The sequence below is a fragment of the Corvus cornix genome, chromosome 9 (genome assembly GCF_000738735.6).
Source record: "Corvus cornix cornix isolate S_Up_H32 chromosome 9, ASM73873v5, whole genome shotgun sequence".
Lineage (NCBI taxonomy): Eukaryota > Metazoa > Chordata > Aves > Passeriformes > Corvidae > Corvus > Corvus cornix.
This window is the reverse complement of record NC_046339.1, coordinates 20,848,870-20,874,688: the sequence shown is the minus strand read 5'-3', so window position 1 is coordinate 20,874,688 and position 25,819 is coordinate 20,848,870. Positions and strand designations below refer to the sequence as shown.

The following is a 25,819-nucleotide window of genomic DNA, read 5'->3' as shown; positions in this document are numbered from 1 at the left end:
GAAAAGTAAAAATTATTTGAAAGAAAGGTCATCGAGCACATGCATAGGACAACATAAGAAAATAAATAAGGAGGAAAATTATCACGAGATTTTTGCAAAGTATACATGCAATCAAAAATGTCAATTCAATACTGGAAAGAAGTACAACAGAGATTGTCCCAATCATTTTCAAATAAGAGCAGAATTACAAATGCAGCGCACACAGCAGAAAGCTGAAAGTAAATTCAGTGGTACTTAAATCAACTGTAACTGATACCAAATGGAAGCACTGGAAATACATGAAGCTGTACAAGAAAACATCAGCAAACAGTTAAGAGCCATGGGAAGGGGGATACAATCAAGTAGCATTCATATTCTGGTACAACGAGCAATTTACAGCCTGTTAATAAATAATATAAATACAGGTATTTTTTGCTGTTCTGGGATTGCACCACTGAAAAAACACCCAACTTTGCAAAACTGGAGATACAGACTTTGAGGCCATATTGGAGGAAGAACTGTGGAAATAACCCTGGTAATTATTTAGTGCTCTTACTGGGGAGAGCAAGCACCACCTTCAGCAGCCTGAGGTGCAGCTTTGCCATCACATGTTCTGGCAGCAGTTCTAGCAGGAGTGGCCACAGGACAGGAGGGACCTTCACTGACCATCAGGTGAGTGGCACCTGCCAGCAGTAATTCCAACACAGCCACTCAAAAAGCCAAATGAAAATTTCTAACAGGGAAAATCTGGATCGGCTGAAACATCGGCCCTGGCCAGTGGTTAACGTGCATCTGACATTAATAATCTGTTCTTACTAGCTCTTTATTACCCAAATTTTAATAAAATCATGTGATGTCTGACCCAATAGATAGTTTATTTTAAATGAAATAGATATCATTGACCTCAAGCATTCCCAAAGGAATGCCTAAGTTGTTAATTTTAAGATGTATAAAACATCTGTAAACTCACAGCATAATAAAGAAATCCCAACAAAATATAATTTCAAAACCTTCTTCCTCCAATTAGGGACCTAATATGCTACAGTTCCTTGTGAAACATATTTTATATATAGCTCTGTAACCAGTCTGTGTTTAGTGGTTTGAACTGTTCCATGGAGCAGAGATGCTAAAAGGCAGGTATTCAACTTTGCTAGGAGACCAGACCCTGACCAGAACAGTTCTTTGTGCTGAACTCAGCAATAACATTCCTATTTACTGAGATTCTGTACACGCCATTTACATTCCCTGTACCATCATATGGTTTCAATTTTCTTGTCATCTCTATTACATGTTATAGTAACCTCCACATTAAAAAATGACTACAGCAGCAATGCTGCCAGTTTCAGTTAATCCCCAACTACGATTGTGTAATGGTAAAAAAAATTAATAATCAATTTTATGCTTTCCAGTTTAATCATAGGAAATGGTTTCTTGCAAGATCGTGCAACATTTATTCAAGTTTCAGCTTCTTTCATTATTGTCCCCGACACTTAAGTGATGCACAACAAAAAATATGCAGGAATGGAATGCAGAGTAAAATAAAGAGAGATAGGAAATCTCCCAGGAACCCATGAGAGTAAGAGGAGAAGAAAAAGGTTCAACTACTGCAAAAGAGGATCCAGTTGCTCTGTGCATTTGAGGACCTTGCAGATCTTGCTGTGCAGAAGAGTGAAGGGTGAGAAGGGCTGGCTCCAGTCAGACCCTAAACACCTCCCCCGGAAGAACCATGTCAGGCCAAGGGACACCATTTAACAACCCACTGCACCAGCAGCCCTGGCTCTGCACAACAGCTGAAACCAGAGGTTCTCAAACTCCTCAGAAAAGGAGCCTGATTTTTTATGTGTCCTAGCAGAGACTCAATACCTCTGGAGCAAATATCCATCTGTAGCTGTCTGGCATTGGAGTTTTAAGGGCATCTCTGAGCAGGTGGTATACAAGAGAGGAGAGCCCACTTGACTGTGGTTTCTCCTACAGATGTGCCAACCAGAGAGGTTCTTTTCTTTGAGCTCAGGAATGCTCCAACACATTAGGGAATGAGCCACAGCTTTTCTGTTCACTTGGAGAGTGTTGGCTCATTCCTTCTCTTTTTCTTTCCTTACTCTAAAAGGCTGGTGTCACACTCCATACTCCCCTTGAATTAAAGGATCACTTGGAACCAGGACCAGACCGGATCAACAGACAGGCTCAGTCTGACCTTGCACCTGAACTGACAGGCAGCTGACATTATTGCTCTTCATTTCTTAAAATCACCAGAAGGAAGGGCATCACAAAAGATTGACATAATTGCTCTCATAATCTGGTTCCCCTGTAGCAGTTATCTATCACTCTAAGTGCATTTTACACAACCCACTGCAGAAATTATTTCACCCATGTATTATAGATTTTTATTACCTTAAATTGCTTTTTATTGATATTATATGTGATTAAATGATGGAGAATGAACAATGCAGTGATGCAGCCAATCACTGTGTCTTTTACTCTATGGTTTCACAATTGTTTTCAAGAAGCAGAAGTACAAGCTTCAGGCCATGTGTTTTATAGGAAGTTGTGGAGAATAGCTTCAAATTTTCCACTTCTTACTATTTATGGCATATTTCCATCATTCATTTTTGGTGCACAGGCTCTCCACAATACCTGTCAACACCGTAATTCAGTAATTTTTCATGCTAATTATATAAGCAGGGACTCAGTCTACAGACCAATTCTGGCAAACTGTCTAATTTACAGTGCATTAGTTTATTTTCTTTTCCATCTACAAGCCTTACATTTTGAAAAGCCAATATCCAAATAATTCTAGATGGTTAGGAAGGAGAGGAAGTAGATCCTCAGGTGAGAAAGAATGCCTGTCATGCCATGAAAGACACAAATTCGCACCTATTTAAGAGGTCACCTGTTTACAGGTTGGCAACTCTGGCTTTTGGGCTGCCAGTGTTAAGCCCCAGCCAAGTCAGTGAGTTACACAGAAGATGGCCCAGGGCTCTGTGCTGTTAAAAGCCTATTTCAATAATTGTACTACAACTGTTCTTTGGACTTTTGCTGCTGAACTTACTAATTTCTTTAAAGCTCTTTTTTTCTGATTTGCATGGTAAAAATTGATTAACTCCAAGCACTAGCACAAGCTGTTATGGTTTGATTTTAAATTACAAAAGGATAAAATTATCACCATCACTCAAAAAACTTCGCTTGCTGTTACTACTTTTATCTTTTAAAGCAGTGTTTGTTCCATTCATGCAAGCTGAGAATTAAATCAGAAATAGATAAAAATCTCATCTTCCCAACTGAAACTCCAGAACCCAGGCTATGGAAATGTTAACATTGCTGTCTGTCATCCACTTGTCCAACAGACAGAGATACACATGGACTGCCTGGGTGGTTTAGATGCTGGTATTGGACAGAGGTGGAAGCCCAGCACAGCCCCACTGACGTGGCTTGTTCCAGATTAATGATGCTGTTACAGAGGGCAATGTGTCAGCCAGAAACAGGCACTGTGACTGTATGGGCAGCTTGCTTTGACATCTACTCGTGTAGCATGAGTGGGATTCCATTAGAATGTATAGAAAGCCAATTCAGGAGCTACACAAGGTAAAGTGACAGAAGAAATCAGGAGATCTGGGAGCAGGGATACTCCTGTCTAGGCCAGTAGCAGTAACTCAGCTGTAGGTGTCTCAGATGAGGCACAGCTGAAGAACAGGAGCCAAGATGGACACAACAAGCCTAAAAAACTCCATCAGCTCCTTCTCTGTTATGTAACAAATCAAGGAGATTCCAAAGGATCTTATCACTCCTCCCCAGTCCAGTGGAATCGGAGCTGACTTGGTGTCAGGGCAATGAATCTTTCCTTTTCACCCCTTCCTCCTTCCCACTTCTGCCCCTGGATAAGCTCACGTCCTTACAGACCCGGGCAGTTACATTTTAAGTACTTAGACTCAACTGTGCAAATCAGTTTCCTCAGACTTTGTCGAGGAAAAGCTTTCACCATTTTCACGGAAAGATTCTGGAAATAACAAACACCTTGGTGTTAAGCAATGATACCTAGTCTGGCCTTTCTTGGAGAGACCCACAATGTGATGCTACGAAGTCACCTGTGCAACTGCCAGGGATGGCAGTGGCTGGAAAGCACACAGAGAAGGTGGCAGAGCTGTGGCTTTGGCTTAAACACTACAGGGCAAAGAACCAGTAGTGCAGATTATGAGGCAGAGGGTTTGTTTCAAAGCAACTGCAGCCTAGGGTTACCTTCTTTTATTGTTCAGGCTGGTGTGAGCCATCATGAATGTCTGGGTTTCAGTCACTTCCTTCACTGGCACAATATTGGCTGATGACAGGTTCCCTTCTTGCTGTCTGGGCTGTCCACACACTTTATCAACCTGTAAGAACGGGAGGGAAAGGAAAACAGGGTGTGAATGGAGAAATGCATTTACAACCCTACAAAAGTCTGCCTGTTCCTTGCAGTTGGTGTTCAGTGCACGAGACAGCGTCTGGGTGAGAGAAAGATTAGGAAGGATTCTTCCTTCAAGGAGCTGGAAACAAATGCCTTGCAAAAGAAGGACCAAATTACGAGGCAGGGCAAAGAACACCAGAAATGGATGTTCCATCAGTCAAATCCAGCAGTCATGGATTTGTCAGTGGCTACCTGGACTACAGCACACTTGGAAACAGGCTGAAGCAGTGACTGACGAAGTATTGGCAAACCAAGCTTTTCTTTAGAAACATAACATAAAGGAGTTTCAAGGTACGTGAATTTTGGTGGAACATCTGCCCCATGTACAAAGAGCAGAGTCTATCTGGAGTTTGAAGGGGCTTGTAATCAGAAGATAACCAATTCTTCCAGCCTTTAACCAGGCCATGTGACATCACTCAGTCCTCACTGCCCTTCCCGAAGCCTCTCATCAGGGATTTAGTATCAGCCCAGGAGAAAGCAAGCTTGTGTTTATCCTTTATGCACTGTGAATCTGACACTGCTCATGTATCCTGACATGTTTATTTGCTGTAACAGCTGTAAGTGACAACAGTAAGACAAGTCTCTTCCCTTTCTAATCCACAAATGAGTAACCAGTAATGTTTAACCTACACTTAAATCCCCAAGCAAACACAAAGAGACCACAAAGGAAATCCTACTGTGGGCATGGTGCTACCAGTGACCTGAATCACACAGAATCCATCATCCCACACTGCACTGGATTTGGTATCCCTTCTTCAATCGTCCACAGTAACCAGGGTGAGATGGAATCTTACTGCTCTGTGCACTTTCCTGCATCTTTAGAACCCTTACGAGTCTGCTGAAGACTCTGTCCACAGATGACTTCCGATAACTTTCTCTGTCCCTTTGCACCACTATGATGCAGGTGTCAGCACAAGCACAGGACAATTTTCTCTGCCTTAGCCATTTCCTCCAGGAAAACCACTACTATGTGAAGCTAAGACATTCTCCTCTGAAAAAAACAGCAAACTGAATATGGAGAATTGGAAACTATAAGCATGACAGTTACACTGTCAGCTTTAGTTATATGAGTTACAGCCCAATGCAGTATAATATGCTGTGAAGAACCTAAAACTGAAGCAATTGAATGGGAACATACTGGATTAATCCTGACACATCTCCAGCAGCCAGGGTGGGAGCCAGCTGCCTCACTCAACACCACGCACTGTGTATATTGTTCTGGTCTCACCAGGGACTAGCACAGCACTGTTCTAAAACACAACTTTGTGAAATAAAATAGTCTATTTCAGTCCCTTCTAAACTTCTGAAAAGAAAAAAACCCACTCTATGCAAATGAAAATACCAAACAAAAAAGCCTTTTGAACCCTCTAGAGCTGGACAGAGGGTATAACACAGCTGGACCACATTCCTGGACAGGATGCTTTCTCCCCTCCACCCCAGGCTTCCCAGGTCTCCTACAGCACACAGACCCAAATTTCCAGCACAGGTCTCTGCAAAATCCATCTTAGATTACATCATGTCACTAAAGTTCATGTTTTCAAATTACATACACCTCAAATCATGTCACTATGCATTTGAGACAGTTTTTACCAACTAAAATCAGAGTGGTTCACAAAAGCAATGTTGTTCTCATACACATAAGCAATGAAGAACACCTAAGTTTTTTGTTCTTCCTGAAAGAAGATTCAAAGATATTTAAGTCATCATTTTTGTTGTGAATCAACAGTTTAAGCATCCAACTGAAAAAAAAAACCTTTGTTTTGATTAGAATCTTTGATACTATAGAAATGACTCTTTAGATTGCCCAGGTTTCAGTATTTTCTATGCCAAACTTATGCTTCAGGGCTCTCTTTTTAAGCAGTAATAACAGTTTCCTGCATATCAAACAAAACCACATTATTCGAAGGAAAAATTCTTCTCAGTGGAAAATTTTAACCAGTTCTAGTCCATTAAGAATAAAGTAATTTGTTACATAAAAGGGCAAATCACATCTTTTGTGTTACACAGGCTTTCAGTGCCTTTCTTCTCAGTCCAGCTCCCCCATCTGGTCCCAGGCCAGGCAGTCCCAGTAGCCCCAGGCTGGCCACTCATCACCTCTTCTACTCAAACCCCTTCCTACAGGACATGCCCTGAAAGTTAGCATGGATCACCAGCTTCTCTTCATTCCCAACCTCTTTGGGGCATGCAAGGATGGAGGATTTCAGCCCACCACTGCTCCTGCAGCACATGCAGGTGGTTTGAAAACTTAATTCCATGAATGTGGGTGTACCCTACACCTTTGGATGGATGCAGAGTCTAAATAAACTCCCTCCCAGGAGACTCCCATGATTCTTGAGTTATCCCTGTTAGGCATATTCATTTCAGATTTTGAATGAGTAAAACAGAAACCTGACTTCCAAATTTTCTTTTTCATGTGGACTCATTTTCACACCTCTCCGACACGTGTATTTTTCTGCAAAATTAAACACCAGAAAAGCCTGAATTTTGCTAGCTAATTTGAGCAGTCACAAAGCTGATGGCACAAATGAGAACAACTCATGTATTAAAAACCACCTAAATTTCCAGATGGGACATTTATGAAAAATAAGATAATGTTGTGTGAACTGAAAAGCATGAGGCATGCCATAAAAAAGCCAAAAAGGTGTTTTCTGGAACTGCAACACCTGCAATCTACAAGTTCCCTGGGTGTTAACAACAGTGAGGGACACAGAGTTTCCCTCCCATCCTAAGGGCACCGGACAACTTCACTGTCAGTTTAACCCAGAGATGGTGAATCAATCCTCACCACCCACAGGAGAAACAGTGCACCTGGAAATGGTGACTGGAATCTTAAAGCTCTTACCCTAATTTCAAGGTCCAGTACTCTGAATAATCAGGAATCAACATAAAGAATGACTGAGCCCAGTTCTTTGATTTTTAAACCCAAAATAAGTCTGCCACTCTTAAATTACAAACTGACAGAAAATCATCCCTTGTTGATGGTGAGACCCTAAGCCTAAGGCCTTTCTGCTCGTCTCTGCCATGATATTGAAGCAAGTCTGTCTTCCACCAGCGAACACCTACAGCTGAAAACTGGTATTCCCCATACCTCGTTATCTTCTGAATAATCAATCATGTTTCATAATTCCGACATTTTTATTCATATTAAAGCTTTTTTTATACACCAATGATTCCTCTTAAAAGATCTGTTTTTCTAGCCATAGCTACATTTTTTCTGCTGTGAACTTTTCATGGTAATGAAGTACAGAATCATATATATACACATTTTTTGACCTCTTACTATTTGTCATTAAAAAGAATGACTATTTACAATTATTACAGAGGCTTAACAAAATAAATCGAAAAATTCTCATCCAGAATCTTTTTGAACTCTAACAGCTTGAGTAACCTTAAACATTGAGGTCATATTTAATATATTTGATATAATCAAACATGGGAAAAATGTCATGCCCTTCTGGATACCAAGAGAATCTTATCTCTCTAAAGCAGGAGACCTTTTCACTAGTTCGGAACAGTAATTTTCTCTGATTTCGTAATGGGAAGATTAGTGTTTTAAAATACAAGATTTTTCCAGTGATTGGGTTTTGAGTTATTATTAAAACACTGATACATTTGCCTGCAGGTTTCTGTCTGCCAATCTGTCCCCCACCCAAGCCAGCTCTGTAAAACACCTGTGACAAATTGCATCTCCCAGCCCCCATTCCATTCCATTGCATTGCCCAATTGCTGGGCCTTGCAAGTGCCACAAACATTCTTCAAAGCAGAATTGGAGTTTGCTCCAATTCAGGTTCCAGCTGCCAAGTTTGAAGTGAAATGAGGGAAGCAAAAAACACTGAAATATGGGGAAATCAGGCTTGAGTTTTCAGACTTGCATGTTCACCAGGAGGTCTCACTTCCTCAGGGTCAGACATATCCTTGTATCACTTGATTACCCATGGTGAAAGAAACCATCATTGGTCATTTTATGCTGTCCAAGCACCAACCAGAGTTTATGATGGAAACACAGAATCCCCTCCTTGCAATGGCTGTCATCTGCTACTAGAGTATTGCTGTAAAACATTAATTTCCAGTGCTCAAAAGCTGAGTGGGAGCCCATATGATAAAATGCAAGTCAGGGATCATGGCTCATTGCTACTGCCTTTATCTTACTGAACAAAATCAGACAAGAGAGCAAATAACCTCTGACTTCGCCTTCTTTTAAATATTCTCTCCCTATGGATTATGTTTTCTATTATGAGCATTTTGCTGGTAGCAGAGTTCAGCAATCCATAAACAAACTAAGGGATTATTAAATTCATTTTCCTACAGGAATATGTTGGCTTTCACTTGGGATGGGAGCATTCTCTTCTCTCTCATCTTGAGTCTACTGAATAGTTCAATTTAAATTAATTTCCTACAAATCTTCTGAAATCTGGCAGCTAGAGAAGTTGACCCTTACTAGATAGTAGAAATTCCTCCAAGGAGAATAGCATTATGAATTCCTCAGGGGCAGAAAAACCTTCTGTCAGACTTCACACTTAGACATCAAAGAATTCAGCCACAGAATTTAGATCCATAAAAAATACAGTTCTATGTGTTCTGTCTAGGGCAGAAGAGATCCTTTCAGGTAGCAACACTGGGCAAGGGAAAGGTCAAATTCTGCAGCAGTTATCCAAATGAATCAAATTCTACAAGACCTTATCCCAGATAAAAGTGCAGATGATGAGAATTTGGAGCCTTATTCTATAACACCATTAAGAAAGAGTGGGAGATAACCTGTCCACAAAACTGCATCTAAATGCACATGCACAGCCTTTGTTCACAGAAAGAGTAGTCAAGAATCCCTGGAAAAACGTAAAATAAAGAAATACCTTACATGACATCAGGCATTTCAAGAATTCTACAGAGTTTGTATCTAACAAACGTTTACCATAAATTACATTGCTGTTATTTTCTGCTCCCACTGGCTTTTAAAATTGCATATACTGGTCAGTGTATCAAACTATCCACAGTGCACCTCCACATCCACAATCTTTTAAGCACACATAAGTCAGTAACTTTGTCTTTTTAGAATTTTTTCAAAACCTTTTTGTTCTAACTGTATATATATTTGTCCAGCTGAAAAGAGAAGTGGTAATTATTTACAAAGCCAAAACGAAATACCAGCAACACCTGAGAGGTCAAATGTATCTCCCCTTCACCTCCACAACCCCCCTAGATTCAGGACTAATCTTCCCTGGCCTTTGTTACTTGTGACATTTGTCTTTCGATATTGAAAACCTACAAAGGTTAAGCTAAATTTTGTAATTAATTACAATAATCTAGTATTAAAAGAATATTCCATTGGGAGCCAATCCAAGTGAGCCACTTTAAGAGCTCTCAGAAAAATGAGGTGACTTTAAAGATAACATAACAAAATCAATTAAAAGGTTTTATTCAAATTTCCCTTTAATCACTTTTCAAATTACTTAAAGTATATCAAAATGGTATTGCCTGTTACCATGTTTACTATTTATACCCATTCCTAAGGGAAAGCAATTATCCAAATATTCCTGGAATTTCTTTTATCACTGCAATCTTAAAATGTAACAAAGAAAAACCCTTCACAGTTTGTTCTTCAAAGGTTCAATAACCAAGTACAAAAAGTAGCAGAGAGAAATTGTACAAATACACACACGTACACATACATAAAATAAGGAAATCCTTTTAGGGCTGCCCCAGTGGTGCACAGAGTGCACCCAAACATCAGCAGCAATCCCTGCTGATGGTCCCTGGCACAGACTGGCTCCCCATGGCACCAGCTGTCCCTGCCCAGCAGCAAGGGCTGGCACCAGCACCTCCACTGGGGACATTCCTTGGCCCCCTGCAAGCCACAGCAGCCCAATGTCAGTATGAGGGCTCAGCTGGGCTACCCAGGCTCATTGTGAACTGGCCCAGCTAGAGAGAGCTGCAGGGCGGGGCTGACAGGCAGGAGGGATCGTACCCATGGTTCAGGCAGTTCACCAGCTGGCAACTCCAAAAATCAACATCTTTCCTTAGGCTCAGGTACCTCCCTACACACCTTTAGCCAAAACCGAGCGTGTCACCCTTCTAGTCCCTATAGGTAAGTCACATTCTTCTCCAATTAATTTTAGCCATGTTGAGGCATACATGACCTGCTGATGACGCCCAAGAGCTCCCCAAGACAAGATCTCTCTCCAGTATCCTTTTCACTAAATATAGCCAGTTTGATCACCACCCCAGCACAGTCAGTCCCCTTTGTTTCAGCTGCCCAGCAGCAGAATTCACAGGATGGCCCAGTGCCGTAAGGAACCGACACTAATGGGAGGTTACTGAAAGAGGGGGTGTTTCTCCCTATAAACAGCATCTCCTTTTGGTATGGCCAAAGACAACTGGGTAGGAAAGACCATTAGTCTGACCCACCTGGAGTCTCATGTTCCTCTACACATACTTACTGCAATCATAATTACACCAGAATTGCAGGAATTATGATTTTAAATAACTGGCTGAGTTGACTGCAGACACTCATTTTTCATATATGAAAAAATAGTAATTTGCAGTGAATTACTAGGACCCTGAGCCAGATTTGATCCATGGACAACTCAGTCACATAGTTCTCTGAACATGCAATTCAGCTTCATTTTCAGATTAACACACTTTTGTAGGTGGCCATCACCACTCAGGTATTCAGGCACAAGCCCAGACATGCAAAACAAACATCCTAAAAGGCCTTTTGGTACAACAGACAGCTTTCAGTGAAGTGTTTTGTCTCCAGGCTTTGTATAACGCAAGCAGAACTGCTTCTTAGCAGTTTTTATGTGGCTGGCATTCTACAGAATATCCAAAAGAAGACAATAAACAGCAACACAGAGCAAAATCTATTTTTGCTCACTCCATGACTTACAGTGATTTGGTGTCTGTAAAACAGTACATTACTTAGATATTTAATCATGCAAATAGGCTACATAACTTTGTACTAGAGGCTCTCAGACAATCTGAAATGCCTCTCAAAACCAGTGTGTGTTCTGCGTGGGTCCCTCTTCCCCTGCAGGGTGCTTGGAAGTTGCATGAGCTGGGACAAGCTCTAGAGTGGTGAAGGGACAAGCAGAATGTCCACACAGAAGAGAAATGTCCTCAGGCTCACAGGTCTGACAGCTCCTGGACAAAATCTCCCTTTTCTTTGCAGGTAGAGACAGCCTAAGAACCAAGTGTCAGGAAAATAAATGGGGGAAACATTCCCTAAGTAAAAGAGTTTACTCCAAATCTCTTAACTTCTTCTGTTACTTTAAACTGACATCCGAGTATGTTCAGGGGATAATTAAATATGTTATACAAATAAAAAATGTGTCATTACATACATACATATGCATAAAAGAGGGAAGGGAGCATCCCTCGTAGGGACGGCTGATGGTGCAAATGGAAACCAGATTTTAAGATACATGAAGTCATGCCTATCCTATGTATTTATAAGAGCACTTACAAATCAATCCTGAAAACATTTGCCAAAGATAGCAATCAAGAGCAGAAAAAAATCAATTTTCAGCAAAAAATTTTAAATCCTTCTATGATTATTTTTTTCTGTTCATCATTACTGCAAGCATTTCATTGGATAGGCAAAATGCCTGAGCTTTCTCCTCCAAATAACATCATGAATGTTACCTAACAAAAATATGTAGGAAGCCAGAAGGTCATTAGATTTTCACATTGTCCTATTAGACGAAATAATGCTGTAAGTTCATGCAGTCCTTAAATAAACATGTCAAAAATAATGTCAAGACCTGCAGCGAAAGAATAACCTTCCATTTTGCATTTAACAAACATAATAATTAGAAAAGACTGATAAACACATTCAATTCTTCTTTTTTCATGGGATATTTCAATTATGATTTGCTGACATTTGCTGTCAAAATAAATATATCCTCGCATGCCTTTTTTCTGAACACAAATAAGTAACTTTAGATGACTGAAGACTTGAGTAACTATCCAAGGCCTGTAGCAAAGTAGGCAGCACAATTATCAGGCAAGCAGGCAGCCACCCTTTTAAAAAAATATTTAGAAGACATTTTTCCCGCTGAGACAAACACATTACATTTATCAGCAAATTGTCAGACATTTCCCCTGTCTCCCAAGGAAATCCCTCCTTGGGCAGTAGAGATGTTTTGCTTATAGTGGGTACCAAAACAGCCACTTTTTTTGCTCCTTTACCTTAGGACCTCAGGTAGGTTCACTAGCAAAGAGGACTGGGACCCTGCACGAGTTAAAACGTGGAGCCGCCCCTGGGGACCTGAATTATCACATCTCCTGGGCCTCACCTGTATCACCAGGCTTTGATTTCTGAGCACATGTGGCAGGCAGACTCACCTTGCTCACGTGGGGAAAGGATGGATGCTTTGAGCATTCACTACAGTGATTAATTAAAATGGGGATCTATTTGGACTATTAAACCAGTCATGTCATTTCACTGGCTGAGCAGTTCTGCAGCTGAAACCTGTGAAGATACCAAATCTGCAAGTTTAAGTGCAAAGCTCAGATCAGACCTTTGAGACTGTACCTTTGAATATCAGGACAGAGATCTTTCTAGCAAGACAACAACTTATTTACTAGTAAGGGCATCTTGTTTTCAACTTAAAGAGTCAAGAACCAATTGATAAATAAAGGAAACACAGTCCCAAGAAAACTCTGTCTGAGACTGGCTGCTCTGCAGAATTCATTCTGACTGTGCTCAGGTGCAGGAATGGCCCCATTATGGCAGATCTGTGTTAGAGCACAGCAACAGCGTGAAAACAAGGAATAAAGATGCTTAGAACAGCATCCAAGACCACGACTCCTCATTTATGGTTGTCAGGCCTTTTTAATTCTAAACTTTATTTCTGATCCATGCTTTCTTAAAACAAAATCAACAGAAGGATTTACTTTAAACCATTCTATATATTTTTCTATATAGCCAAGGAGTTTTGCCATTATTCACAAGCCTAGGAATGATTTCCTCACTGATGTCGCACTGAAGTTTCTGAGATGTGTTCATGTACCTCTCTGAACCTTTTCTGATGTAGTTCTGCAGTAAGAGCAAACAAATAATAGCCTTTCTTTCAACTTGAGATTCCCCAGACTTTCTATACAATCTCAAAAAACATGAAGGAAACCAGACAGGATGTTTTTGAGCTGGAGGGTAGTGAAAACTTAATGTTTTTACTTTTAGAAACACATCATAATCCAAAGTAAGTCTCCTTTTACAATGGAGTCATACTTAAAGAGAGACAAATTCAAGAAGGGACATGGAGTGTAGTCAACAGTGAGTTACAGTCACTCCACCAACTGTAATTGCATTCATTTCCCAAAAACCTTTTGCTAGTAACTGACTGGAAAAGAGTTACAAGCTCTGACTACAGGCAGAATTAATGTCAGCAGTGTTGTCAAGAATCAATCATGCTTTATCAACCATGCAGTAAAGCAGCACATTAGACATCATATCATATCAAAAGCAGCACGGTGAACATGTGTGAAACTTCACAGCCCACTGAATGCATATGGAAAACTGACAGAAAATCTGGATTCTCAGCACAGAACCTGAATTTGCATGGAAAAGATGTCCCAAAAGGGCATTGGATTGGGGATCAGAAAATTTTAACCGAGCCAGCCCTACAGGCGAAGGCTAGTAGTAGCCCAGAGTATTTTAGAAGTGATGATCTTCCCTTCTATTCAGCACTGGCAGGGCCGTGTCCTGTTCTGAGCACTGCATGACCCTGTTCGAGCATGGGGGTTGGACTAGATGACATTCCAAAGGACATTTAAGAGCAGGAAATTTAAAAACTGGATGTTCCTGCTGGAGATGTGGATCCTCAACTGCAGCACAAGAAATGTCAGAAAGGGACCCAAACCAAGCAAACACCCAAAGCAGAAGACAACAAAAGGTACATAATCATCGACAAACCTCTACATTTTCTCTCATGTTTATGTACTTTACTAAAGATTCATCTCACCCCTGTTGAAGTCAACAACGGAAGATTAAGACTCAGTGCGTTTGTTTCCCACCTCTAGAAGTTACACAGGGCTTCCCTTCCTTACAGCACACTGACTGCTTAAGCCACTGCAACATGATAACATACCAGACAAAAACTGGAGGCAAGAGAACTCCCAAGGCCGATGGACATTTGGTGTAGTCAAATTGCTATTGTTCAACACCTGTTCTAAGCACTTCCAAAGAGAAGAAAAATATATTTGAATTTTAGAAGGGAAAATAACAGTTCAATTCAGACAGAAAAAAAAATTAAGCAAAGCACTATCTAAAAGCACAGTAAAAGTTCCCTGCCAGAACTTGCCTGCCTAGCAAACACCATAGTGTAGCATTCCCAGGACAATTACATGCTCCATGAGACCACTATGCTTCTGGGAAGCCATCTGTTCACTTCCAGTCTTGCGTAGCATTTATCAACACTGCACCCTTCCCATCTTACAGCCACCTCACGGCAGGCAGTACCTTTATTTTTGTCCCCATTTCTCAGACAAGGAGGCTAAGGCAGCAAGATTAACAAATCTGAGAAAAAAACCACATAGGCAGGCTTGGAACTGACCAACTCCTGACAACCAGTTTACTTCTTTGACAATTAAATCACATTCTGAGGTCCAAAGCCTTGGCAAACTGCCTGCATGTTTAGGTACTTGCCTGTCTCTAACTTGTGGATTTGGGCTACACATCTCAAGAGCATGGTCTCACAAACATCCGACTGGGTCCACAGCTGCCCTGCAGACCCGAATGTGCAGATAGATAATGCAGGCACGATGCATCCAGTTCATGTCCAAGACCACCCAGCAGCCCAGCATAGCAACAGGAGTTGGCAGTCACCACTGCAACCCAACTTACTGTTTAAGGCTGTAATTAAACTGCCCTGAAAACACAAACTTGTTTCATTCACTGTTTTACTTGCCCAAAACAGGAACTGGAAGCAGCTGATTTCAGCCACATGGTCTGTGCTCATCTGCTTTTCAAAACATGCACCAAATTTTTTCATTAATAACATCTATTTCTTTACTTCCTTCAGTACAGCAGAAAGGAGCTTAATATCCCTTTTTCTCCAGCCAGAAGAAAGCACTACTGGCTCAAACTGACGCTAAATTAAGCCGCTGGTCCTTTCAATACATGTGCCAAGAGACACTGCCCTCAAAAAGCTGGCCCACAACAACATAAAATGAAGGAAAAGGAAAAAGTAATGTAGTGTTTAGGTGGCTTAGTCTGAAGCCCATCTCTCTGTAGCTAGCGAGCTGCACTCGTGGTCGGGGGGCAGCAGGTCCTGTCTGGGACACAGAGCTGCAGGTCACACACCCCAGGCTGCCGTGCACCTCAGACATGCACAGCACACTGCTCCCACTGCTGCACCCACTCCACTCACACAGCTCTAACAGGGGTTGCAACTTCTTTAGTAACTTCCCTGTGAACTGACAATTTTGGAGAGCCCTAGCCTTGCCTTCTCTACAGCATCCTCAGTGGCACATCCAACAAAATGGTCATTTGCAGATGCTTACTGCAAACCAGCAGCGCAGTTATTCCATCCTCATAGCCTGGTGCCCACAGCTCACCCAGCTTCCATCCTTTCACCTCCTCATTTAAGTAGGGTGATGATAAAAATTACTTAAAAGGATCCAGCAAGGTTTTGATCTTGCAGATCCTGGGGTACATTCTCCCAAACGTAGCCAATGAATCAGCCAAAAGTTCAATTTCAGCATCTACTGGGATAGAACTGAAGGTCTTGTTTAGGAGCAAGTTCTTGATGCAAGAGCATGGTAGACCAGTGAGAATAAAAGTCATCATCTGGTTGCAGAAAAAAGTTAAAGCTGGGGAATATACACATACCTGGGGTCAATTAATTACCACATAATCTACCTGAGTTACAGCTTCATTTTCAATTTTAGACTTTTGCAAGGAAATGTGATTAGATAGAGGCAAGACACTTACTTGTAAAATCTTGTACACTTGGGGCCCAGTTTGGCCCAGTGTTGTGCTAATTGGAACTGGTTATTAAAATATGCTGAAAGCATCTTGAGAGTCTTGTAAACAGGACCACTTTCACTATTCAGTATGCATGCAGGACAAATAGAATAACAACTAGACTACAGCAACCAGCTCACTCAAACCCTTCAGCCACAGTTTATCAAACACCAGCAAACAGCAGGCTGCTATTTGTTTCCCTAAGCAAAAACTGTTAAAAACTGTTAGTCCCACTTTTTTTCTGGTTGGTAAGAACTGACATGACAAAACTTGTCACCATAACAAGACGGAGGAAGAGGACTGAACAATGATGGAGAGAAAACTCTCTCCTGAATTCAGGGCGTTTCAGTGTCTCCTGGAGCCCAGATCTCAGATGTCTTGGGTTGAGATTATTTAATGTAAGAAATATAATTTGGGATAGGAGGGCAGTGTTTTGTAGCAAACACCTTTTGCTGCCTTTATATGAAGTTGTCTGCCTGGTCACTGCCACTCTGAACTACCCTGCAGCACAGAACATTTGATGAGAAGCAAAGTGGGGCTCAAGTGCTTGTTGGAGTGGGTGAAGCCCGTGCTGAGGACAGTTGTCCACAGGGTGCAACAATCTCCTAGGAAAAGAACCAGACACAAAGGGCTCCTCTCATTTATACTGTGGCCTTCCTGCTGCTCTGATCAGCTGCTGAAAAGATCTGTATACACAACTTTCGTATGACAAAACTTTTTAGAAAGGCAATAGCATGAATAGGAATCAAGACCAAAACTCGTTTATTTTCATAACCAGTAAAAAATAAAAAATTAAAATCTCAGCAACCTAATAAAGCACATGAAAGGTTAAAAAGTAAACCTGGCTTGTTACTAAAACAGGTCTTAATACAGGATGCCTGTAATAATGAAAAAGGGTAAATGAAAAGCATGCTGATTCCTGTTATTCTTTGAGTTAGACCATGCCCTTGGGTAGTATACAAAACCCCAGAAATGCAAAATATGAAAGTAATAAACATACAATTGCTCAGAACTTGATAATGATCTCTGTGAAACAAAATCTGAGGATTTTTGGTAGGCTTTGATGATTCTGAAGATGGAATTAAGCTGAATGTATTTTAAATTAAACCTAAAATAAAAACAGCTGCTGGAAAACATGCATGACCAAATTCCTCATCTGAACGTGTGCTGCTTTTGGCTATTTTCTTTTAGATTTTAAAACTTCACTGGCATTCACTATATTCAACTCCAGTACGAAGCAAAGTACAGTAGCTACTGCTGGCATTTAGTTAAGCCAATCTAATTTTATAGATGTTTGCCTGACAACTCAGAACCACTGCTACTTCCACTGGTGAAGGATTATACCACCAAATGAATTTATTCACTCTGGTAGCTGCAATTCTGTGTGCAACAGGGCCTAAGAGAAATACATGCATCGTTAAGGTTCATGAACTTCCCCCTCCTGCTCTGATGGCAACCCTCAAAGCCAAATAATCATATGGAAAAAAGACAGATTGCTAATTAATTTCCCTAAGAGTTAATCTGAAAAAAAAAAAAAAGACACATTCCTAAGAGAATTTTCCTGTATGAAAAGGATTTGTCCCATTAAAAAAATTAATTTTTTTCTGCTTGAGAAACAGGGGAACAATATAGGAGAAAGCGACACAGGAGAAGAAATTACTTCTATTACCGATACACATGAAAAAGACTTATTCCAGCACAGCAGGCCAGAGGGCAAAATTAACAAGACGTATAGAATTCACTTCCACTTGTGACTGAATTACCAAACAAAAGATATCCACATCACAGTGGAAATGCCCTAATCAAATAAACTTTGAAATACCATTTATTTGGAAATCTGAACCTCTATTCCCAAATCTACCAGATTCCGTGGAAATTCAAGAGGGATACAAAACACAGAGCATTCCACAGCACTGTGAATTGAATAAGCTTTCATACTTGCCATGTTTTTGTTGATAAAACTATAAACCACGTATATGTGTTGTTTCCTTTGTACTTGGCAGGAAGACAGCAAAAATTTGAGCAATTAATTTCACAGTGGTCAAAAAGCAGTTGTCTGTCCCCAATTCATTTACCTTTAAAACCTGGATATCTTAAAAAATGAACCCACATCCTAAAAAAGCCATTCCTATGAAAACCTTTCTCACCCTGTTTTAATCTCCTTGTAGCATCTGCATGTCTAAAGAAAACACTTAGAGTGAAAAGACAGATGTCTTCTTTAGCCTAAAATCTGAAAGCCCATAACCATTGCTAAAATAAGGCAATATTAACTATACCTAAACACCAGAAGATCATTTTTAGAATCTATCCATAAATCTGAAATGCCATCAAATGGAGACAGTAGGAAAAGATTTCCATGCATTCTGGGGAAAAATCAAAACCAAACCCCAACACAGTCCCCATGCTGCACTCCTGAAAATGCCTCCCAGCACAAAGATAAGCTTTCATTGTTTTTTGCAAGGAATAATTCTCAAGGGTTTCATGTAACCAAGTTATGCATAAAGTTGTCCGTGACAGCCATGGCACACAGACGACAAGAGAGGAAATGGAGCTTTATTTGCTCATAATCCTCAGGAGTAAATACTGCAGCTCCAACAGCTGCCTGCCTCCTCAAAATCCCAGTGCCTTCACCTAATTTGGCTACAGGAGTTGGGATTGATGCAACTCCAGAATTTCAGATTACTCTTTTATGACCCATTAAGCATTAGTTTCACTCCTCAACCTTCCCTCTGACACCCTGACTTGCTGAAGGACCTGCTGGCCTCTGACGGCCCCACCGTCCTTCCATAAAGAAACACAAAAAAGTGGGAACTGGAAGGATGGAGTGATGGTTTTAGAAGGAACAGGGGCTTGCTAAGTAATATTTAGCAGCACCCAGACTCTTATATGGGTGCCCTGTGATGGTGGTGAAAATATTCCCTCCCTGCAACTCACAACAAGATCCAGTTTTTCAGACGTGCAGGACAGCACTGCCTTCACCACACAGGGCAAAATCTTCATGTAGCAAAGCACCAGAGCTCATGCCCAATCACAGCAGCAACATCTGACAGACACAAGCTCCCCCTCCAACCTTTGCAACCACATGGAGATCAAAAAGCTCAGGTGAAATGTCACAGAAAATCCTCCCTTCTTTGTCATTTTCTCCATGTTTTTCCATAGTTTATTATGGGCGTTTTACTCATATATCAGTATCAGAATCTACTTATTAAATAAAATCTAAATAATGTCAAGGTCATCAAGAATCTGACCTTGGAATCAAAAGACTGCAAATTTTATGAAAGCAGCAAGCAAGACAATTTCCAGTAAAAAAAAATGTGCAAGAGCACAATACCAACCATGTCAGCATGTTTTATTAGAAACATGTTACGTTTTCCTTGACAAAAGATGAAAAATTGCAGAAAATTAAAATTATTAGTTCTGATTTTTAAATATAAGAGGGGCTTGTTTTCTCTTAAAATATCTTCACATTCAAAAAAGTTCAGTTGCCCTAAGTAAATGGACATAATTCGCACAAGCGAATTTAGAAAAGTCACATAAACATCAAACTGATCAGTTACACAGAAAAATATGGATGTTTGACATCACATCACCAAAGTATCCCAGAAAACACATCCACCATGGCTCCTACGACTGGGGTTCACCATACTTCACTCTTGATTCATTACCTGGAGCAGAACTGGGACCTAATTTAAGTTTCCAAGGTGTAAATAACATTACACCAATTTCCAAATTTGTACTTAAATGCAATACATATGCTTTGGGCATATCATCATCACTGTCACACTTAAGTCTTACTGCTTTCTTTAGATGATGTGTTTGAAACAGATCAAAATAATTTCATTTAACCAAAATTTTTACATCTCCACTTTTAGTAAACTCTAGGAATATGATCTTGCCCATGTTCAGTGTATTTCGAGAGCTTCTGTATTTACAGTGGAGTAGTGAACAAGTTACTGTGACAACCTTTATTTGGATATTCCCAGTCCATAATTTTGAATGTGGCACTGTAACTCAATGCTTTGTGTCAAAAGAACGCAAAGTGCACACTCATAACAAGCAAATGAGCTGAAATACAAAAATGTGCTAGATATGATGGCTTGGAAGCTGAAGAAACTTTCAGGCACTGAAAAAGCACAGCAATAAAAAGGGAGTATTTTGCTATGCAAATCTCAGTATTTTTTTCCTCCACAGAGTATTAGGTCCCTAAGTAATTCACAATTAATAGGCCTGCTCTTGACAGAAAATGTGTATCTTGTTAAAGGAAGAAAAGTTTGTTACTTTTACTCAAAAAGATTTAAGAGTTTCCATAAGCTGTAAGTGGCATAAGCACTTCTTCAGAGAGGTACTTCTCCTCAGAGGTATAATCTTACCCTTTTCAACAGGGGCCTGTTAAAAGAATTCATTTGTGAAAGGATAATCTTCTGCAGTTTGAACTTTCTCACCAAGCTGCCTGCTCATTGCTATGCGGTGTGGGAGGTAAGTCTGCTTGCAATGCCAGCCATGTCTATCGAATCAGAACTAACCTTTTGTTCCACTTATTTTCTCTGCAACTTTCTGCCATCAGTAGCCACCTCAAAAAAATATACTTTTGAAGCCTTGTTGCCTTTTAGGTAACAACACTTCCAAGCTGGTTCAAAGTAAGAAAGTTTCATGGTTTTGTGGAAAGCCAATACAGACTTTCTGCAGAACACAGGAATGTCTGGCCTTAAGTTTGTCACCTCCACTTTGTGAATGCTCATCAATGCAAAAATAAAGGGAATGTCATCTCATACTCCAACACCAACTTATACCAGGGTCCAAAAATTAAAGACCAGAAGACTGAGTCCCATTACTCATCAATACCAACTGAATAGCAAGATTCAGACAGCAAATCAGTTTCAGAAAGAAGAAAGGTCATAATAACAATCAGCACCTGTGATACGTATAAACACGCTAAGGAGATCAAAAGAAGATTGATGACTACAGTACTCACTTCACTTTACAGAAAAGAAATATTCTGAAGGAATAAGTACCTGTAACTTACACCACACACACAAAATTAGTACTTGCTCACTAAACATCATAAATGCATATAAAACTATAAACACACACAAAAGTACACTGCAATGCAAAAAATCAACCCATGGTCTCTGAAGGAAAAGCACACAAAACCAGAAAGCATATAAAATTAGAAAACCTTATTAAGCAGACACTGGTGATGTATCAAGAATGCAGCTTTATCACAATCTTAAACAAAAAAAAAATACATGATAAAATTATAAATGTTTACGGTTTCTCTTTTCATTCAATGCTGTGTATTACATTTTCAAATTATTAAAAATCATCTTGGTAAAATCATATACTGTAGGGGTAGCACTGGGGAATCCGGTAAAGAAAAAATATCTCTTTGTTAGCCAAGCCACAAAGCATCTACAGAGCCTAATTCATCATGAAAATGCCAGGATGCCTGACAGCTGAGTGACAGATCAGCCCTCTGCTCACTCCTGCTCCCCTTGCAGAGGAGCCCCTGTGATTCGATGTGTCTGTTCCTCCTGGACAGCACAAATCATGTGCACAGTGGCTGCAAGCAAGAGCTTAGCTCAGGAAAAAGGGGACAGACTGAGCACAAAAGCCCTCACATGACAGCTGGGAATTTGCTGGGTGGTGGAAATTTCTTGTCGGGTGTAAGGGAGCATTTCCTCACATTTTCCTTCCTCTCCCCGGCAAGGGAGAGCTCTGCAGCTCTGCCCACCCCGTGCAAGGCACCAGGCTTTGGCAGCACAACCTGACACCTGCCCAGGTGCCCATTCCCAAAAACCCCAGTGCTGTCACCTGGGACCTGCCATCCCACCTGGGCATGGAGGAGCAGCCCTGGCTGGGGCACGACTGCGCAAGCAACCTGAGTCCTGCTGCACACGTAGGGTCAGGGATTAGGAGTTCAGCCTTTCTAGCTGTCAGTCAGTCTGCTACTCACTTGAAAACGAAGCCTGGGCTTAAGTGCTTTATGGGACTGGGGCCAGAATGCTCGGTTTCTTGCAGAAATGTTTTTATATCCATAATGTTAGCTCAATCCTTCTGCCAAGTAAACCTCTTTTCCCAGAGTTTTGTTTATTTTTCAGGATTGAGCTCAGAGAGGGCTGGGGGTTAACCTCAAGTACAATGGCCTGATTGCCATATATGTTGAAGGCACTTTATACTGAAAAGGCAGTTATAAAGTATGCTCACTTTATTAGTCCCTATCTCTGCATGGGACAAGCAAAGCAGCACAGGGATAAGTGAAAGTAGGGCTCTCGATTCAATCTGTGAAAGAACAGACAGTACACAGATGAAAAAGTAAATTAAATAATGCCAAGTACAAGTAACACAGCATTGGATCGTTTACACTTTCAGTATGTAATTTTTCTCCGTATATTTTAAAAATCTAAAACTCTAAGATGAAAAAAAAAGGAAAATAAGGGAGTACTTGGAAAAAAAACTTCAGAAGCAAACACTTGAGCAAAACCACTCAAATCACTCAAAAAGAGATTATTTTTCTAATCATGACCAATGTGTCGGCGAGAAATGACCCTAGAATAACCCTAAATTTTTATACCCAAAGATAATCAGCTTCAAAAAACAAAGCAAGAGATAGTTTGGGTTCAGGAATTTTGTGGGAAAGCCGTCTGTATATCACACCTTCCCACCATTCCCAGTTGGTAGCAATGGCTGGGTGGGACAAGGCTGAAGAGGGGACACAGTGGCCACTGTGGCCATGTGGAGGATACCCACAAGGGCAGGTGGGGAACGGAGCAGGACTGGGCTCTATCCCACACCCTCTGCAAGGCCACAACAGCCTTGAAGGTTATGAAATCCAGCAAAATTTAAAATCTTATTTTCCCTTCTGCTGCTTGAGCAAGTGTACTTCGTTGGAGAAATTTTCCTCAGAAATTTAAGAAATGTGGAGGGAAAAAACAAACCAACCCAAAAATGATAAAGAATTTACTGTCTTATGGCTTAGCTCAATAAAATTTAGATGCTCAAAAGCAAAAGTGGTCATGAGATCTTTGCCAACAAACCAGTGAGGCATAGACTTTATTTTTCTGTCCCTAACCTTTCAAAAAAGCGTTTTACAGTGTACACAAGGAAAACTGGAACCACTCAGACCTTGCAATGACAAGCTAGTACTTCAAGTCTCACTCACTCTTTAGTGCACAAAGTAATGATGGGACAAAGTCAACTTCTTTGGAGTCTGATGTCAAAAAATTGTATTTATTCTATAGAATACTGTAAAGAAGTGATGAAACATTTTCATGGGATCATATGCACTGGGGAGAAACATGAAAAGACTTTTTTAAGTGTATCACATCTTATGACTTGGAAATCCTGGGTCACTACATGTAGCCTCAAAATAGAATCATGGACTGATTACACATTTTCATAGTTAATTATAATGAACAAGCCATTCTTTTTCACTTTCAGATCATGATAAATGTCAGTTCAACTAATTATCATGAAGAATTAAGCTCATATCAAAATTCAGCATCTATCAATGGAGCAGCTCAGATCCTGCAAGAAGCTGACTTCATAATTCCATCAAGGATGAAGCCCCACAATTGAGGACATATTCTGGGCAAGTTTAGACATGGAGAAGTATAAATTGTATATACTTAATGATTAAAGCTTGCAGAGTAATGCATCACATACCTCACAAAAAAACCAACAAAACACAAAGTGCCTTTTTTGTAGAACACATAGAACCAATTAATGGGAGAAGAGCAAAAGAAACTGACCAAAAGCCCTGAAGATCTGCCGCTGTGTGGGTGTGCAAGGGCGTGTGTGGTCATTCACACACTCCTGTCCCTCCCCAGCTATCAGCAGCATGGAAGGGCACACCCGAGAAGGTCAGGCTGACTGCTCTGGAGAACTCACACACAGATTAATCCAGCCAAGCATCCTCTAGCATAGGCAAAATATGGCTAAAACCAGCTTGAAATGGTAGGATTAACCAAGCAGGACACTAACGGCAAGACAGACAATACTGAGGTTAAGTCCTCACCAGCACTCCAAATTGACAAAAAAGGAGGCAAGTAACTGGAATACAAGCACTGAAAAGACTTCTCTAGATGAATCTGTGCACCCCGAGAGCTGGCTGATGTGACACCCTTTCCCCCAGGGTTTAAAAGGAAATCCATCACATAGAATGTCTTGTGCCTTACTGGAAAACCCAGCACTGCAGCCAAGCAGCACTGGGAAAGGAAAACCACTGCCTGGGGTGCCATCACAGTGAGGGGACAACAGAGCAGTGCTCTGCTCCCATAACTTTGCACAACTCTCTCTGTATAACACGGGTCAGGTTGCTAAGCCTGGTTGAGGAGGAGACCTGTAAACATGGCCGTGCTGCTGCTGGAACTGTCTCCCCTGTTGTGTTGAACCCGTTTTCTCAGAACAGCCCAAGTGAAACCAGTTTATATTGCTTCATGGCTTGTAAGACCAGCCAGGCCAGACCATCTATTGACACCTTCCTCCAGTCAGCAAAAACTATCATTTATATAATCTTAAAACACATTCCAGTTCTTTGACTCTACAAATACAGGGAGGAAGGGGAAGGGTTTCCATAATTGTTTTTCTAGCTCTTTTCCATGTCTTTTGTCTCAATTTCGTACATTCCTTTCCCACTGCTTTGCTTCCATATTCTTCTACATCTCTTTCTCCTGGGTTAGCCCTTTTTTCTTTCCACACAAACAAGATTCTCCCAAAACCACTGCCTGTCTCATTCTATGAATAGTGTAATTTGTCTATTACTTCAAATCCCTGTTTCAGTTGTTCGTATGTGCCTCTCCCCCCTTCTGCCAATGTCCGGCAGTTCAGAAACACAAATGACAAATTCCTGTCACAAACAAAGGCTTTCCCAGACATGATGTACAATTCCTGAGAATTTGCCTTAACTTCTTCCTGCAATCTTCTATTCCCTAGAAGATGTGCTCCTCGAGTCTGAGCTCCTTCTCCCCAAATTTCCATCTGTGTCAGGTGCCAGTGCCCAGCGCTGGCTGGGGGTGGTGGGAGGGTCTCTGTGAGGGGAAGGGGCTGCCCTGTGCCCCAGACACAGCCAATTCCAGCTGCCCCCAGGCCCAGGGCTGTTCTCTGCTGCTTGTCTGGAAATGTTTGTTGCCCATTCTGCTGCTGGCAGATGAGTTCCAACTCTTGGTACGTAAAAATGAGAAGGTAAAAATCCATCAAGCTCTGCATGTCCCTGCTCTAGTGCCACATTCGAGTGTGACAGCCTGGGTTAGTACAAAGCACAAAGGGATTATTTCCTCTTGCCTCCACAGAAGGCAGCAGTGTCACACTCACTCACTAGAAAAAAATGGGGGAAAGTATGTAATTAAAATATAGAGAGCATATTAGGAATGAGAACCAAGGGTAAACTCCATACATCAAGTACAGCAGTGAGTCAAAGCAAACTGTCTTACTGAGTGAAGTTT

The 25,819-nt window shown here is 40.9% G+C and overlaps 1 protein-coding gene across 4 annotated transcripts in view; it reads right to left on the bottom strand.

Moving 5' to 3' along the window:
- Window positions 1-25,819, bottom strand: part of LOC104693055 (glypican-5-like) — a 338,825-nt gene that overhangs the window by 224,540 nt on the left and 88,466 nt on the right. For all 4 annotated transcript variants that reach the window (XM_039556826.1, XM_039556825.1, XM_039556828.1 and 1 more), the window contains one exon: window positions 4,213-4,343. In XM_039556826.1, coding sequence (XP_039412760.1) covers window positions 4,213-4,343 — 131 coding nt within the window. The remainder of the gene's footprint in view (window positions 1-4,212; window positions 4,344-25,819) is intronic.